The 16,164-nt window shown below is 53.0% G+C and overlaps 1 protein-coding gene across 6 annotated transcripts in view; it reads left to right on the top strand.

Annotated features, from left to right (window-relative positions):
* MTMR14 (myotubularin related protein 14) overlaps positions 1-16,164 on the top strand; it is a 40,753-nt gene that overhangs the window by 8,632 nt on the left and 15,957 nt on the right. For 4 of the 6 annotated variants that reach the window (XM_074344394.1, XM_010952997.3, XM_074344397.1 and 1 more), the window contains exons 4-10: positions 3,115-3,190; positions 3,468-3,528; positions 5,062-5,184; positions 6,182-6,255; positions 10,600-10,670; positions 11,227-11,301; positions 15,898-15,964. In XM_074344394.1, the coding sequence (XP_074200495.1) occupies positions 3,115-3,190; positions 3,468-3,528; positions 5,062-5,184; positions 6,182-6,255; positions 10,600-10,670; positions 11,227-11,301; positions 15,898-15,964 (547 nt within the window). The remainder of the gene's footprint in view (positions 1-3,114; positions 3,191-3,467; positions 3,529-5,061; positions 5,185-6,181; positions 6,256-10,599; positions 10,671-11,226; positions 11,302-15,897; positions 15,965-16,164) is intronic. The other 2 variants (XM_074344395.1, XM_074344393.1) reach the window with 1 other exon arrangement.

Raw genomic sequence — 16,164 nt, 5'->3', positions numbered from 1 at the left:
CCTCTTGTGCAGGAGATGTGGTACCATTTCACACCCTGTAGCTTCCCCTGGCTCAGTTGGTGTTCACTTGCTGAATACCTGCTCATATGTGCTTTATTCCAGTTGTGTGTTTGAACACCTGTCGTCTCCCTTCCACCATAAACCTTTTGAGGGCAGAGGCCTTGTCTGACCGCGGTCCTCCCAGCACCTAGAAAAGTGCCCACCAAGCTTCTAAGTGCAAGCCCCGTAGGAAGACACTGGTCTTGGGGGAAAGCAGTCTTGGACCCTGTGTTAGCTTCTAGGGGACAGAGGACTAAGATGGTCCTTGTCCCCTTGGAGCTCAGCCAGTGGAGAAGGCAGACCCGTGAACTAGCAGGACCGTGTCTGCTGCTGTGAAGTGGGGAGCTGGGCCTCAGAGATGGGGCTCCCAGCGGGCCAGCGGTGGCAGTGGTGCTTGTTACCAGGACACCCTCGGAGGCACCTCCGCCTGCCAGCCTGGGGAGGGGAGGGGTGTTCAGAAGTGTCTGCTTCCTGCTTCCTCCAAAACTCAGTTCACGGTGGCAAGTGTGGCTGAGGAACTAAATGTTTGATTTTATTTCATTTCAGTTAATTTATATCTTATGCCTGAAGCAGTGTAGAATATTTTTGGTAAAACACAACTTCATTTTGGGATGGGATTACATTTCCCTTTAAATGCTGAAAACACGCTAGTTGAGATGTGCTATAAGTGTAAAAATACACACTGGATTTTGAAGACTTAATCCAAAAAATGTAAAATATTAATAATTTTGTAAATGATAGTATGTTGATACAGTATTTTGTATATGTTGGGTTAAATAAGGTATATTATTAAAATTTAAAAAAAATACTCAGTTCAAGCATTTAAGTGTGAGATGTTCTCCTGTGCCGTTTTCCCTGTCAACACTTGCATTTGACTTTTAGGCGATTAGAATTGGGACAAGTCGTCTTTCTCTTTGTTTCTTCCCTTGAGAGATGGGGAGCAGAGGTCAGCCACGTTTGTTTTGTGTGCCAAAGTTCTTTACTACATTAGCAAAACCCGCAGAGCAACACTCCTCGTGCAGAATTAGCGGCCACTCCTAATTAGGTAAATGGAGAGCATTCAGAGAGTGTCTTGCTTTTTCAGTCGGGAGCTAAGCTGAAAGTACAGAAATGGCAGATTATGGAGCCGCGAGGCCAGAGGGCAGGGCCAGGAGTTACTCTCTCCAGTGGGAACAGCTTCCTCCAGGCGCTGGCTGGGGACTTTGCTGCCGAGGTACCAGAAAGACAGGGACAGGTCAGATCGAAGGGATGTGGGAGAGGAATTGGGAGCAGAGAGAGGAATCTGAAACTTGAAAAGAACTTAAGAAACAGTCTCAAAGCTCAACAGCCAAAGAGGGGGTGTGTGTCTCTTCTGAAGTTTTAGCAGAAATAATGCAAAGAAGAGTGAAATTTGGTGCCAGCCGCTTAGGTGATGCAGAAGAGTGGCATGGTCACACATGCCAGTTGAACCACACGCCCCTCACCCCCATTGTCTTGCTCTCAGGAATCAGAACACCCTTCTTCTGTTGGAATTTTGGGGGTCCTCAGCCTGGGAATTGACCCTTCCCAGCTGCAGCTCCCCATTGTGCTGCTCCTGATTGCCGGTCCCTCCAGAGTAGGGGCTGTTCTCGAGGCTGGGGATGGGTCCAGGGATGAACTTGAGAGCCCAGGAAGCTCTGGAGATGTAGGTAAACTCTAGTGTGTACATTTGTATCTGGGGATAGTTTATCATTTTCATCAGATTTTTAAAATGCTTTTGGACCCAGCAGCCCCCGCAGAGTGTATCGTGCTTGGGCCTCAGGAATCTCCACCCGAACTCTTCTTCATAGGCTTCCCACATTCGTCCTTGTGCCTGGCACTGAGAAAGCGCCCCACCCCGCCCCGGGTTGTAGCCAGGTGGCTTTTCTATTCCCTGCCCCCTCCTGCAGGCCGCTTACCTCGGAAAGCCGGGTGATGACGGCAGTTCTCACCACACCCCTTTCCTGTAGCCACAAAACCATTTCTTTCCCACTGCCTTACAGGTGGAGAAGGAGGAGCCCTTGGGCAGTATTTTGCAGTCTTCCAGGGACCCTCTGTACGTGGCCGGGCGGTGTGACCCTTTCAGAAACACCTTCACCCTGTCGCAGTGTAATCCCAGCCACCCTCACTGCCACCCCAGCCTTCAGCTATACCCTGTGTTCACTGAATGTCTCCTCCCATTCCCCCAACCTCCTGGATCTCCTCAAACACAATTTATGAAGATTCAACCTTAAAATTTGATAGTGCAGTTCATGCCACTTGCCTGGTTTCTAGAATGATGAGGAAAAGAGTAAATGTATACGTAAGCACAGTGAGAGCTGCTCCATTTCCTTAATGTAGAAGAAAGAAGATAAAATTTCTTGGGGAAAAAAAAAAGACCCTGACCATTTCTCCTGTAATCAGCCCTGCTGCTTCAAAGGTTGCTCACCCCTGCGCTGGACAGTTTGTTCCAGTGACGGTAAACATATAGGCTTGGGAGGTCGCTGAGCTGGATCACATCCCAGCTTGCCCCTCACTGCCCCCTCCAGTGCCTCTCATTCGGGGGAGAGAACCCCTCGATGGTGGCTGGAGGTTAAGTTCTAGGCATACTTCAGACTGACTGCCGTGTCCTGGGTGCTAAGAGAACTTTGGGGGCGTGCTCCTGCTTCCGTTTTGCTGGCCTGGAATAATCAGAGTCCTGGGTGGTCCCCACACTGTGTGCTGTTCAGAAAACCAGCTGACTGTTGGTCCGAGGGCACAGACTTCCAGTTATAAGATAACTAAGTTCTGCGGATCTAATGTTCAGCATGGTGATTATAGTTAGTAATACTGTATTATATACTTGAAAATTGCAAAGAGAGATGATCAGAAATGTTTTCGCCACAAAAAAGAAATGGTAATTATGTGCCAGGAGGCCACCGGTGGTAGCTGTGGCTGTGGTGGTAATGATTCTGCAATATTTAAGTGTATCAGATCGGCATGTGGTACACCTGAAACTCACCCAATGTCAAGTGTCGATTATATCTCAAGAAAGCTGGGGCAAACAGCCAGAAAACTTCGGAAAAGCATCTGATGCCGAAAATGCTGTTTCTCTCCCAGCACATTTGCAGGTCGGCCACGCTGGCTGGATGGGGGGAGCTGTACGGGCGCACTGGCTACAACTATATTTTCTCAGGTGAGTGCTGAGCCGCACCCCCTGTGACTAAGAACCGGAGCCCAGTTGTGGAGAATAGTCACCTGTGGCTGCAGCCATGGCGGTAGAGGATGCGCATGAGCTGGGGTAGCCCAGGGGCCTTCCTTTCGTCACCTGAGGAGATGACTGGGGTGTGGAGGACTGCCGCCCCGCGAGAGACAGGAGGGTGGTCCCTGGGGTGGTGCCTCGGGGAAGGAGGCTGGTGAGGACACCCCTGGGAGCCCCCCTGGGTGGTGCTGACCACAGGTTTCTCCGGTAGGGGGTGCAGATGACGCCTGGGCAGACGCAGAGGACGTCACGGAGGAGGACTGTGCTCTTCGGTCAGTGCCAGGTTGTTACGTGTCTGGGCTTGTGTTGGGGGCGGGGTGTCTGACCAGGGTGGTCGATTTCATACTGACTTTGTCGCTGGTCCAGGTGACTTGTTGTGACTTTGTCCCTGGTCCAGGTTAGTGGATTGGCTCCCTTCCTCCCGCTGACAAGTCTGTGTCCCTGAAACAGGGTTGTTGAAGTCCATCCCACAGCTTCCCCCGAAAGCTGACTTGATGGACTTTCTGAGCCATCTGTCTTTATCCCGGCTACTCGCCGGGATCCCAGAGAGTGTGCGCCAGCCCTGGGGTTCCTGGTGCCATGGGTCCAAGACAGTGCAGACACCTGTGTGTGTCTTTAAGCCCCACAGTTTCCCGGGTGTGGCACGGCACCCTGGCACCGAGGCCCAGGGCAGGGGCTGGGGTCCCCACATGGGAGAGGTGGACACTTGGAGTTCCACTGCTGTGTGATGGGCGCTATAACAGCGGGATACAGAGGAGTGTGTTAGGGCCCCTTACATGGAGGGAATGGGCTGGCTCCCACTCGTCCTCCCTCCTTTCCACCTAGCTCCTGTCCAAAGACCTTGAGAAAACGACACTAATAGATATTTTGGAAAAGCTCCCTAGCATGGTCTGTACCACATGGAAATCTTTAACGTGTCAAGCATCTCTGGAACGCACACCAGCACCCTAGTCAGGTCGGGTGCGCAAAATCACAGCTTGGTGCATGAAAAGGCATCTTGCTGTGCCCGGCTTCTGCTCGTTCATTCCAAGAGCAGCAGCTCTGGCTTGTGCTCAAGAATGTTCAGCTCTTCCCCCAAGATCAGATGACCTCTGCCCCAGCCAGGCCGTCTTCCGCAGCTTCCACTGTTCCTGGAGTCTGCTGGAGACGGTACAGCAGTGCGCATTAAAAAAAATTATAATAATGGTGACTGTTTACTTGTTCTACTTTTGCCTTTATCTGTGTGACTGATCCAAAGGCAGCTTGGGGATTAGGAAAATGTTATCTTCTCCTTGCATCATAGGCTGTCTAAGTGGAGGGAATTCACTTGCTAATATTTCATAATCACTTGATAAAATAGCACTAAAAAGTCCATCTCCCAACAAGATTTTCAATCTGTTACATTATGAGTAAGTCATATGGCTAAAAACTGTCATAAATGGTGGAAAGGCAGCAGGGTAGAGAGAGATAAACGAATGAAAGCTCAAAGATTCTATCAGCCACTAGCCTGCTGCTTTTTAGAACTCAGAGATTATCTTGAGTCTTCTGGCTTAACATCAAGCAGTGCCAAAAAGCCCTTTCCTGGTCCAGCTGCAGATTGCTCTTCTTTGAAGTTCATCGCAGAGAGCGGGATAATCTCTTAGAAAGTCACCTTTGCTGGAACCAGTGGTTCTCTCTTGGCCCTCCCTCCGTCTTCCGGAGAAGCGAAGCAGCAGCTCAACTGTAGAAGCAGTGATGCCCATACTTCCTCGAGCACCCCCCCACCCCACCCCAGCCTCTGGGAATGAACGCGCAGTGCAGCCTCTCCCTCTGGCTCTTTGTTTCAGAAGCTCCGACACGCATCTTTTTGATAAGGTCAGAGGCTATGACATCAAGCTGCTCCGGTACCTGTCAGTCAAGTACATCTGTGACCTGATGGTGGAGAACAAGAAGGTGAAGTTTGGCGTGAAGTGAGTACAGGGCGCCCCCCACGAAGTGGGCAGAGGCTCGTGGGTTTGGGGATGGGGCCGAGCCGCTCCTCAGGGCGCACTGCATGCCCGGCCTTGTGCTGAGGGCTTCGTGTGCAGCCTCCTCTCTCTATCTTCACCTAGCCCTGCTAGGCAGGTTCTAGTGTCCTCCCCTTGGAGGGGAGAAACTTAAGCACAGAGAGGGTAAGTAACTTGCTTAAGGTGGTCCAGCTAGCACCGAGGGAGCCGGGAGTCTCCAGCCTGTGCCCTGCCACCAGCGTGCCACCTCCGAGAGATGGGGGTCTCTTTAAAGTGGAGCCAAAAAACCAGTACTTACTCGATTTTTATGTCCCGCATGGACCCCATCTTCACATGATAAGGCAAAATTTGAAAAAAATGGAGCCTGAGTTAGGGTGATGACATTGTGGGAGTTCTTCCAATGTGTTGTTTATTTTTTCATAATATTTACTTTTAATTATGCTGAGTTTGTCTTAGAAAATAAGGCGCACTGAGGCTGAGTTACAGATTAGCTGTCTGCAGATGCCTGACTGTCCTGTCCCTCCCTCGTCTGTCAGAATATTCCGGCATCTTCTGCAGATGCTGTTTGGGAGGGTCCCCAGTGAGCTTGGGAGAAGATGGTAGAGGCAGGAGTCCCCTCAGGGCCCCTCCGACAGAGTCTCGGTTACTTGCTTTCTTCTGAGTCCGCCCTCCGGGTCGGGACGGCCGTGCGGCCTTGTTTGAGGCGTGGACAGAAAGTAGTTCTGCAACTTCAGGCCCCTGTTGTGGGTGCTGTGGCCTTAGTGGGAGAGGAAGCTCTCTCTCCTGATCAGCCTGGGGAGCCGGCAGAGGAGTTACATTTCTTAATTGGTCAGAGTAAGCCCTGCTGAAGGGAGTCATTCCTTACTCTGAAGAGTAGGCTCTGTAGCCGGAGGAGGATCTTAGCGGTTGCGGTGCTCGTGGGGGATGGTGATGCCATAACACGCTGTGTCCTGTCTTGTAGTGTGACCTCCTCCGAGAAGGTGGACAAAGCCCAGCGCTATGCCGACTTCACGCTCCTCTCCATCCCGTACCCAGGTAGGGGCTCGTCTCAGGGTCTAGTCGAGCGACAGGCTTCCTAGGACTGGGGGCTCTCGGAGTGACTCTGCACTTAGGTACACAGGTGCCCCTGAGCTTTCGGGGAGGATCTGATGTCAGTCAGCCTGGGACGCTGTGGTTCTGGTCCTCTGCTCTCGCACGTAGGGTAGGACGCTGGACGCTGTTCTGGAAGCGGCTTTCCCCTCAGAGGGGCCCGGGGATTGAGTCCTGGCTCAGGTGCTCCCTGCTACAGCCTTGAGCGACTGACTTCACTTCAGGTTTTCTCAGGGGTCGCTGGGACTGGCTGAGCCTTAGCTCCCAGTTTCACTGTGAGGATTACATGAGGTCGTGTTGGTCAGACTGCTCTGTGCGGGTAAAGTCCTATTTCAGTGTGAAGTGACAGTGTTAGTCCTCCAAGCCAGCGGCTCTGCGCCGGTGCTGTGGTGGTAGAGGACACGGGAGCTCTGCCCCAACTGTGCCTAGCTGGTGGCCTCGCCACGTCGCGGAGCACTTGGCTGTGTTGTCACCTGGCTGTGATTGTCTCCGGCGCACAGACGTGTGTGTGACCTGGGGCCAGGGCGGTGTTGTCTGCACTAGAAGCTAACCTTGTATGAGTCCAGTTGGTAGCACCGAAGCTCTGGCAGTAGTTCCTTGTTCAGGGAGATAACATTTGAGCCCTAACGTCAGCGTAAGACTCTGTCAACAGGCAGCAGGAGGCGGACTCTTTCTTCTTGAAACCTCTCGGCCTCTCAGCACTCGCATCTGCCTTCAGTCCTATGCTGGCTCTGGTCTGCCCATCTTGGAGCCAAGTGGCCAATAGTAGGAGCTGCTGGTGACAGCAAGTTGCTGTGTAGCCGGGAGGCCTTCTCTTCAGAACCTCAGGTTCATCCAGGGCTGGTGGTACCCCAACTACGACCCCTGGTCGCCTGGCTCTCTTACAGAGGCCTCCATAGGACTCTCTTCCCTCTTCTCTGCTACCTTAGCATTTGGCTGCAGGTAGAGCTGGGTGTGGGTCCCAGCCCCAGCGCGGTGTCCTTGAACGAAACAAGCCCCTTAATTCTTCCTACATCTAATTCATCCTCTGTAGAGTGAGGATGAAGGTGCTTATTTCAGGGTAAAGTGCCATACCTGCTCCTGGCAGGTGCTCGGTAAACACCAGGTGGAGTGACGGGTATGTGGGAGGAAAGGCTCACTCTGTGACTGCGATGGTGACACCTTGGGCTCGGCGGCATCAGAGCTGGGTCACGACAGGGATGTCTCCCCACCACCCTGCTGGGGGTCCGCACTGGAGCCATTGGGTAGCTCTAAAGCTGGTTTTCAGACCAGGCTCCCAACTCTCAAGATTCTTGGGGCCCCAGACAGAAGTTACTCTCTGCTGAACAGGACAGGCCTGTCCTGACTGAGGAGTCAGGCATCACTCTATTTATATTCAGGTTTTAAGTAGGACTTGGTTTAGAAAAAAATTGTTTTGCTGCAGAACTGTAGCACTATATCCTTTCTGCTATAATTTGGCAACTTGTTACAAGACTTCAAAAATACTAACACTGTCTGACCCAGTTAATCATTGGGCCGTACTCCAGCCAGCCTGGGGCCAGAGGTGTTCATCACGGTGTCGGTGTACCCCCATCAAACGCGGGGAATGTTCTCATTAACCAGAATAATTACTGTCAGTGGTGGCAGACCCATTGATAGTAGAATGAGATGTTACAGAGTCATAGAAAAATGCTTAAGGTGCTAATAAAGGAAGTTAAGTAGTACACTCTCAGCTATGTAAGAGAGAAGTGCTCACACAGAGGGGTAAGAAAGAAATAGGCCGGATGGTAAGATGATGCACTCTATGGTCTTCCCCTCCTTTCTTCCCCAAATATTTATATACTGCACCTAATAGTTGTGTGTATGGAGGGGTGGTGAGGGGGATCAATGAAAATCAGACAGCCGTGGGTGGGGGAGATGCTGTTGCACCCCTAGATCGGGGACCGGTGAGGCACTTTTTACTGGCTGTGTTTACATTCTTGAGTTTCTTTGCATGCCTGTGTTGCTTCATAAGGAGGGAAGGAAACAATTACCATCATCCAAACCATGCCCAGAAATGCACTTTGTTTTGGGGTCTCTGTTGAGCCCTCTGATGACTTTGAAGCCCAGACAGGAGCTGTGGTGGTGTTAGTTCTACTCTGTCAAACTAACCGAGGCTTAGAAACAGCCCTTGCAAATGAGAAGTGTTCTGGGAGCATTTCCTTCCAGGCACCGAAATAGACGGGGCCGAAAACTCCCCAGCACCAGTCTAATTGGTTTCCTTCTTGAGTGGGTGGCTGTTCTCACTTCACTTTTGATCTCGAACGTTGGCCTCTCAACAGGCTCAGAAGCCTATTCAGGTAGTGAATGTCAAGGCGTTGCCCTGGGTACTAAGTCTATTTTAATTCTATTTCTCACAAAAAAATTACTTCTGCATCATACACTGGTCAGAGCTCAGCCTGGAGCCTGCCGTGTTGATTTGAGCACTCAAGTTTGGAAGACTGAGCACTTCACAGGAGCGCTGAGAAATAATCGGTGTCTCTTCTAAACCTGGGCTCATAAGCTCAAGGCCTCTGTCTCGTATTTATATTTCTTCTTTCTTCCAGTGAGTCGCCCAAGAATAGACTGAAGTGTTAGAGCTAAGAATTTTTTCCTGACTTGCCAGTGAGCAGTGAGGCCTGGGGGTGAGAAGGCAACAGTGTGTGCAGGATGAGGGCCAGGTCTGCACACCATGTGGGCTGGGTCTCCAGACCATCCTTTCTGAAGGAATCCTTTCTTTCTTCCCTGGGATGGCCTCCGACAGGAGTGTGGCCCACGAGCAGCTGGAGAATTCCATGTGAATGTTCTTGGTCCGTGGCTACTTGGACAGACTTGACAAGACTATTTTGTTGCCTTTGGGGACTTCACCAGACTTGGACGTGTGGCCTCGGCCATGTACCCCCGGAGTTTGTGTTGGCTCTGGTTGAGGAACTGAGAGCACCTGCTCTTGGGTCCCCTCTCGCACTTGGGACCACAGCCACCAAGCCCCGGGCCACTCACTGCCAGGGGCAGGGGCGGGCCTCGTTCTCCCAGGGCCATCGTGTGCTGTCACTTAGTGCCATTTGTAACAGTGCCGTGCCACCTGTTTTATATGTACTGTTTCATTTCATCCTTAACCACTTCACAAATGAGAAAATCAAGGCTTAGAGAAGTTACCTTGTTCCCAGTCACAGAGAGGAGTGAAAGGCTGAGGCTTGAAGCTGGAAATGTTTCCAAGGCCCTTTTCTCTCCACTCTTCTCTCTATTTCTGAGGCCTTACCCTGGTGGAGTTTCTGGTAAGTTTTCTAGTGGGTGATACAGAGAGCACCTGCTGGTGAGGCTTGTTGGAGGTGGACATGTGTCTCAAGCACCTGTCATGTTTCAGGCACTGTCCGTGGTCCTGTCGTGTGTGTTCTGGTGTTCCGTCCTCGCTGACAGCCTGCGAGGCTGGCACAGGCGGACCTCACTTTATTGCGCTTAGCTTTATCGTCCTTCACACGATGCATTTTTTTTTTTAACAAATTAAATGTTTCTGACAACCCTGTGTCAAGTCTATCAGTGCCATTTTTCCAACCGCATTTGCTCAATTCATGTCACTGTCACATTTTGGTAATTCTCACAATGTTTTGAACTTTTTCATTATTACTGTATTTGTTATGGTGGCCCATGATCAGTGATTTTTAATGTCACTGAAGGCTCAGCTTCTGGTCAGCATTTTTTAACAATAAAGTATTTTGTACTTAAGGTATATATACTGGTTTTTTAAGACTTAATGCTATTGCCCAGTTAATAGACTAGTGTAAACATAACTTCTGTATGCTCTGGGAAACCAGAAAATTCATGTGACTTGATTTATTGCACAGTTCACTTCACTGCTCTGGCCTGAGACCAGACCTGCAGTATCCCCGAGGTGCGCCTGTATCAGGGAGGAGGGAGGGAGTCCTTCGTGACTGGCAAGTGCTGCCAGGGCTCATATTGTAAGCCACGCTTTTTGTTTGCTGTTGGCACTTCGGGAACATGTAGGGCAGAGGGGACAGCAATGAGGGAGAGGTGACCAGCAGCTGGTGAGCACAGAGGTATGCGGGCAGGCGGTGCCCCCTCGGGAAGGCCCGTGACTAGAAGCCTAAGGGGCGTGGGAGGCTGGTTCCTGGCTCCCGCCCGCCAGGCCTGGTCCCCACTCGTGTCAGCTGGGGCCTCATCTGAAGCGCGTTGTGGAGAAGTGTGAGCTCGTGGCCTCCGCCCCTCAGCACGCGGGGGGGTCTCAGGAGACTGGGCTAGGAAGGGTGGTGGTGTAACTCTGCCCTTCTCTTCCAGGCTGTGAATTTTTCAAGGAGTATAAGGATCGGGATTACATGGCCGAAGGGCTCATTTTTAACTGGAAGCAGGTATGAGTGGTGATACCGCACCTGGGTCCTGGGCTTCTCTGTGGAGGGAGGCCAGCTAGTAATCTTTGGGGAAAACAACTGCCCTTTTCCTTTCTCTTCTCTTTCCTCTTCTCCTTGTCTGTACATGTTTAAACTCCCGTCACACATGCTTTCCTTTCCCCCTTAAAATTTCTCCTTTAAAGGAGTTTTCAGGCACAAGGTAGGATGCTCCACCATCCGTGTGAAGAGTGGGAGCAGCATTCTGGTCCTTCCCCAGTCACCGGGAGCGGGCACAGGACCTGCCCCAGGCCGAACACTGTGCTTGGTCACATGTGTCTCAGCGGCAAACCCTTGAACGGCTGACTGAAAAGCTCCACTTGGCAACAGCATTTGGTTCTTTTAAATTTTAAGCTGTCACTTCCAAGGTGCTGTAGGCATCTGGCCTGGAGAGCGCGAGCACTGTGGAGGGACCTCCTGCCTGCCCGTGGTAGCCACAGCTCCAGGGCTTCCACCTGCCCTGTCACCGTGGCTTCTCCTGGTGGCCGGCCTGCGTCTCACAGTGTCTTTCCGTCCCCAGGACTACGTCGACGCCCCTCTGAGCATCCCCGACTTCCTGACTTGCTCTCTGAACATTGACTGGAGCCAGTATCAGGTGAGGGGTCTGACTGGAGGGCAGTGTAAGGGAGGGAGTCGAGGGGACCCCAGGTGCGTGCCCCACAAGTTCCTCCGGCAGACGTCTGAAGGCCTGGCTCGTGCCCTCTGACCTCTGACAGCCTAGGAACAGAGCGGCTGCTTATCTGTGGAACTCTCTGATTTGCTCTCTGAGCTTTCTGAACATGACTCCCTCAAAGATATGCTTCCACCAGGGCCTTCTGTTTACAGAGGAGGGCCTCATGGAGCCTGCTTTTCAAGCTCTGGGCTTCAGTGACTTTTCTCATTTTTCCTTTTAAATGCGTGTTTCGTCAGAGGAAGTGCAGAGCTACCTGACCTCATTTGATGATAGAAACCTTAAAATTCTTCCCATTGTGCGTCTCTCCTCTGTCACCATCTGCCAAGGGAGGGGCCCCGGTCTTACTGGATGGATCCACGTCTACCACATTTGGCTCACTGTCCAAGCCCAGGGGCCCTTAGCAGTCTCCTTGCCACGTGCTTCAGCCAGGACAGGCAGCCTTGTTCTCCCCGCGTCCTTCCCTCTGCCAGGCTGGCCCCTCCCAGCCTTCTCTTGTCTGGCTGACACACTGTCCAGTCCAGGAAGACGTCTCTGATGTGCCTCCTCTCCCCCATCGCCAGGGGCTTGAATGCCTGCATTGACGTGCCCATTAACTCCAGGGCATCTCCATCTTGGAATTTTCCACTGGGCTCTAGTCACTGGTTTAGAGATCTGCTTCCCCATCTTTGCTAGAGAGAGCTCCAGGAGTTTGGGGAACCACGGCTTGTGCTTCTCAGCACCGGAATTGGCCTGGAGCTGGGAAGGCTGAGCCCATGAGTACCTAGAAGCATCCTGTTTCCCTCCTTTTTTCATCTACCCCCAGGTTTGGAAAGCTGCTGTCCAGCCTTGAGCTCTTCCTCTCTCCCAGAGGCCCGGCCCGCACGTTAGACAGCTCTGTGCTTCAGTGTAACCTTGGACTTTGTTATCCTGGTAGCAGGTGCTCTGTAAAGTCAGAGGCCGTGCTTGGCCTGTTTTGTCTTGTACATCCAGCCCCTGGTCACAGACTAGATGCTCTGTTAACTATCTGAATAAGTTAGACTGCTGTTGGGCCTTCTCTCTACAGGTATTTCTACAAGAGGGGAAGCCCTAGGAAGGAGAGCAGGCGGGTTGGTTCTTGTGCCCAGAAGCCTGGAGAAGGAACAGCCCGGGTGGGGCCCAGGCTGTACCGACACAGGCAGAGTGGCTAGAGGAACCTGCCGGCCTCCTCCTGGGCTTGCTATGCTGAGCTCTAGTCAGTCCCAGCCCAGCCCACCTTCACTGTCCCCTCTGGCTCCGTTCTTTCCCCTGGTGCAGATGGACTAGATCTGAGAACTCCAAACTCTCTCAGTATGACATGACCATCGGGCTGTGTGAACAGTGTTGTATTGAAGCTGACAAGGGTGTCTCTCTCAGGCAAGGGTCCCGTGGTGTGAGAGGTTCTTAGAGGGTAGAGGCCCTGGATGTGACCCCCGCTTGCTCACCTCTTCTCACAAGGCTCTGTGGTCTTGAGCAGGTGACTTCACTGCCCTCTGAGAGGGGTCGATGACACCTGTTCCTGAGTTGTGGCGAGGGTCAGATATGATCGCTGCATGCATGTGTTCTCTAAACTGCGGTGTAGGATGATTAGGAAGTAGGCTCCCAGCTTGCTGACTCAAGGGGGTGCACGCTGGTAACACTGCAGGCACAGGAGCAGGAGGGTAGGGCTTTCTCCCATGATGTCCGCCTCTCTGGTGTTGCTCAGCCAGTTGGTCTCACTGGGCTCCTCTCCCCGCCTCTTCAGCCGGGTGTGCGCTCTGCCCTTTCAGCCCCTTCAGCATGGAGTCTTCCTCCTCTGCCCCCAGGTGCATCTGTCATCGGCTCCATTAGGCCGCTGCCAGGGCGCCCGGCTGGGGCTCTGGGCAAGGCCTCTTGACAGTCCACGCCTGTATCACGTGTGCCTTCCTGCAGCCATGTCAATCTCAAGCTGTACTGAATGGAATTGGCCACAACCCACAGCACCCCCGGGCTCTCCAACCCTTACCCCAATGCTCAGTTCTCAAAACGCAGGCACTCCTCCCCCACGTCCACGGCCAAGTGCCGTCAATCCTCATTCTCGCCCCAGTGAAACTCCCCCATCCTCGCCTCTGTCTCTGTGCCACTGGCCTGATGCAGGCCACCATCATCTCGGTGCACCTCCTGGCTGAGCGTGGGGCCACACTGAGGGGCGCCTGACTGGAAATAGGGACCATAAAGCATGTGAATAGGGCCTGGCAGAGAGCAGTGCTCAGGTGATGGGGCAAGGTTGTCATAGTCCTCCCTTCTTTCAGAGCTGCTGCTGACTTTCCTGTTTTCCTTAGAATAAGCCCATGGACCCTTCCATGGCCCACCCAGCTCCACGGGGTCCAGGCTTGTTCTTGACTCACTGGCCATCCCCACCCTCCTCTCCTTCCACCACACTGGTGCCTTTCAGCCCCTTAAGGGGGGGGGGGTTGCTCTCTAGATTTGCACATGCGGTTATCTCTGCCAGAAACACTTGCCACCTTTCCCTCCTCCCTTTCCATATGCATGTCACCATCTCTGAAAAGCCTTTGTTAATGGTCCCTGTGGATTAGACTAGGCCCACCTTCCAATTACACGGTCCCTCGGCATCCTAGACGGTTCCTTCTAGTCAGCACACGTGCAGTGGTTCACTTGCCTTCCCTCCCCAGCAGCCCTCGATGATGTTCACAGCAGTGTTCCCAAGTGCACGAGCAGCCGCACGTGTGTGCAGCTGGATGGCATTCCACAGAGGGCTGCTCTTTCCCTCTGTGCCCCAAGACCCCCTCCAGTGGCTGCTGTTCCCCAAGGTGGCCCCTGACCAGGAACAGGTAGTGAATGTACTTTCTCCTGGTCCCTGAGCACTAAGCCTTAGGGATGCAGAGATGCCAAAATGGCGCTGGGCTGACTCTAGGAAAAGAGGCAACAGCATAACCATCACCTGCATAGTAAGGATATTGGCCAGTGGCCACAGAAGGAAACTCCACAGAGAAGATAATCGGGCTGGGCCTCTGAAGGATGAGTAGGAGTTTGCCAGCCAGGAGAAGAGTACTTCAGGCATAGAAATATAAGCCAGATGCCTGGTACTCAGCTCTGCACCCAGAGGCTTCATGGACCACAGAGGATGAGAGTAGGAGGTGAGCCTGGATTTCAGTGCACTTCCCCGGTCCTCCTCACCTTCTACAACCTCCTCAGACCTTCGTTTCCCACTGGTATCAGAGGAGGGGTTCCTGCAGCATATCCCGTGACTATAGGGCTGGGTCCCTATGCCAGCTCGCTTAGCTGTGTGACCCTGGGCCTCTACCAACCCAGTGCTCCCCGGCCTGTGGTTCCTGCCCCAGCCCTGAACGCAGAGGCCAGCGGTATCTGCCACCACTCGCTGGTCATGGTGTCCCCTTCAGATCGCCACCGTGGCTGTGGGGCTTTGCCGACCTCAGCGTGGCCGCCTCCTGCCATCTCCTGGCCGCTGCAGCCCTCCCCGCTGCCCTCTCGGGCCCCGGTGCCGCGGAGCCCCGGCCTCGCTCCCGTGCTCCTCGCCCCCAGGAGTCTCGGTGCGGAGGTCTGTCGGCACAGTGGAGAGACCCCCGAGCCGCTGTGGTAGTAACGCTGGTAGCGCAGCGCGCCAGCAGCCTTCTCCAGAGCTGCTGAAAGTGGGTCAGGACTCTCCAGGGGCCGTGGGAGGTCAGGTAAATGAGCCTGTTTTAAATTCCTGGGAAAACCATTCCAATCACAGGTGCTGTGCTCGCCCTCCCCTGGGGGGTGCTCTGTGGCGGGCGTGCAGCGCCCCCTCTGCGCAGCCCCAGACACTGCCGGGCAGTCGCGGCGGGAGGCCGGCCCCCGCCGGGGGAGGGGCCGCAGAACTGGGTCAGGCCCCTCCGCGGAGTTCGGGCTCCGAAGTGGACTATTTCTGAGCGTCGCGTCTAGACCTTCTGCTTGGCTACAGCAGAGGTTCCCATCTCCACGGCTCTTGCTTATTTTCCATCTCCCACCTCACGAACCTCCTGTTAAAAGATTTTTGTCTGCCAAACAGACTGCATTTGTTATTCATCAAAAGACAGAATAGGCAGTGAGTAGCAGTAAAAAGCAAATGAAACGTGATTGATGAGAAGGTTGGTATTTTCCTTAATTTCTGTGATATGATAGCAGGTCAAGGAATGGCTCCTTCCATTTAGTGACAGTGGCCATGGGCTCAAGGCCCTTTGTTTGCTCCTTGCCCGGAGCCCAGGGCTCAGAGGAGGCTACCATCCAGCTGCTGCTAGTGGGTGCGGGGCTATGGGCTGCCCAGGCCCCTGCCTGGCGTCCCCGGGCCTCACCCTCGCACTGGGTTAGCGTGCACCGAGGGAGGGGCTGTAGCTGGGGGTCAGGGAGAGGTGAGGAGTGAGATCTCAGTGAAGCTGGGGTTTGGGACCTGTGGCCTGTGACTAAGAGACTTGAGTATTTGTTGCCTCAGAGTAACTCTTAATATGCTATTTTTCAAATACTTTAAATTCTGAGTCTGAGTTAAATACCTATTTCTAGACTCCTTTTATCTTTTTTCTCCAACAGAGTTGGGACCTGGTGCAACAAACACAAAACTACCTGAAACTGCTGCTTTCCATAATCAACAGTGACGGTGAGTCGGCCTCTCCCCACCTCAGGCCATTGGATCTTCTGGGTGTTTCCAGGTCATGACACCACGAATGTATTTACTGGGGCCACACACCTACCTTCTGCTCTGTGGGAGAAGGATTTGGGGATTCCCTTGCCCATTGGCAGATTTATTTCATGTCTGCCAAACCCCAAAAAACAAAATTATGAACTTGTTACCATCTG

The sequence above is a fragment of the Camelus bactrianus genome, chromosome 17 (assembly GCF_048773025.1).
Source record: "Camelus bactrianus isolate YW-2024 breed Bactrian camel chromosome 17, ASM4877302v1, whole genome shotgun sequence".
Taxonomy (NCBI): domain Eukaryota; kingdom Metazoa; phylum Chordata; class Mammalia; order Artiodactyla; family Camelidae; genus Camelus; species Camelus bactrianus.
Note: the sequence above shows the minus strand (reverse complement) of the source record. Positions and strands in the feature narration are given on the sequence as shown.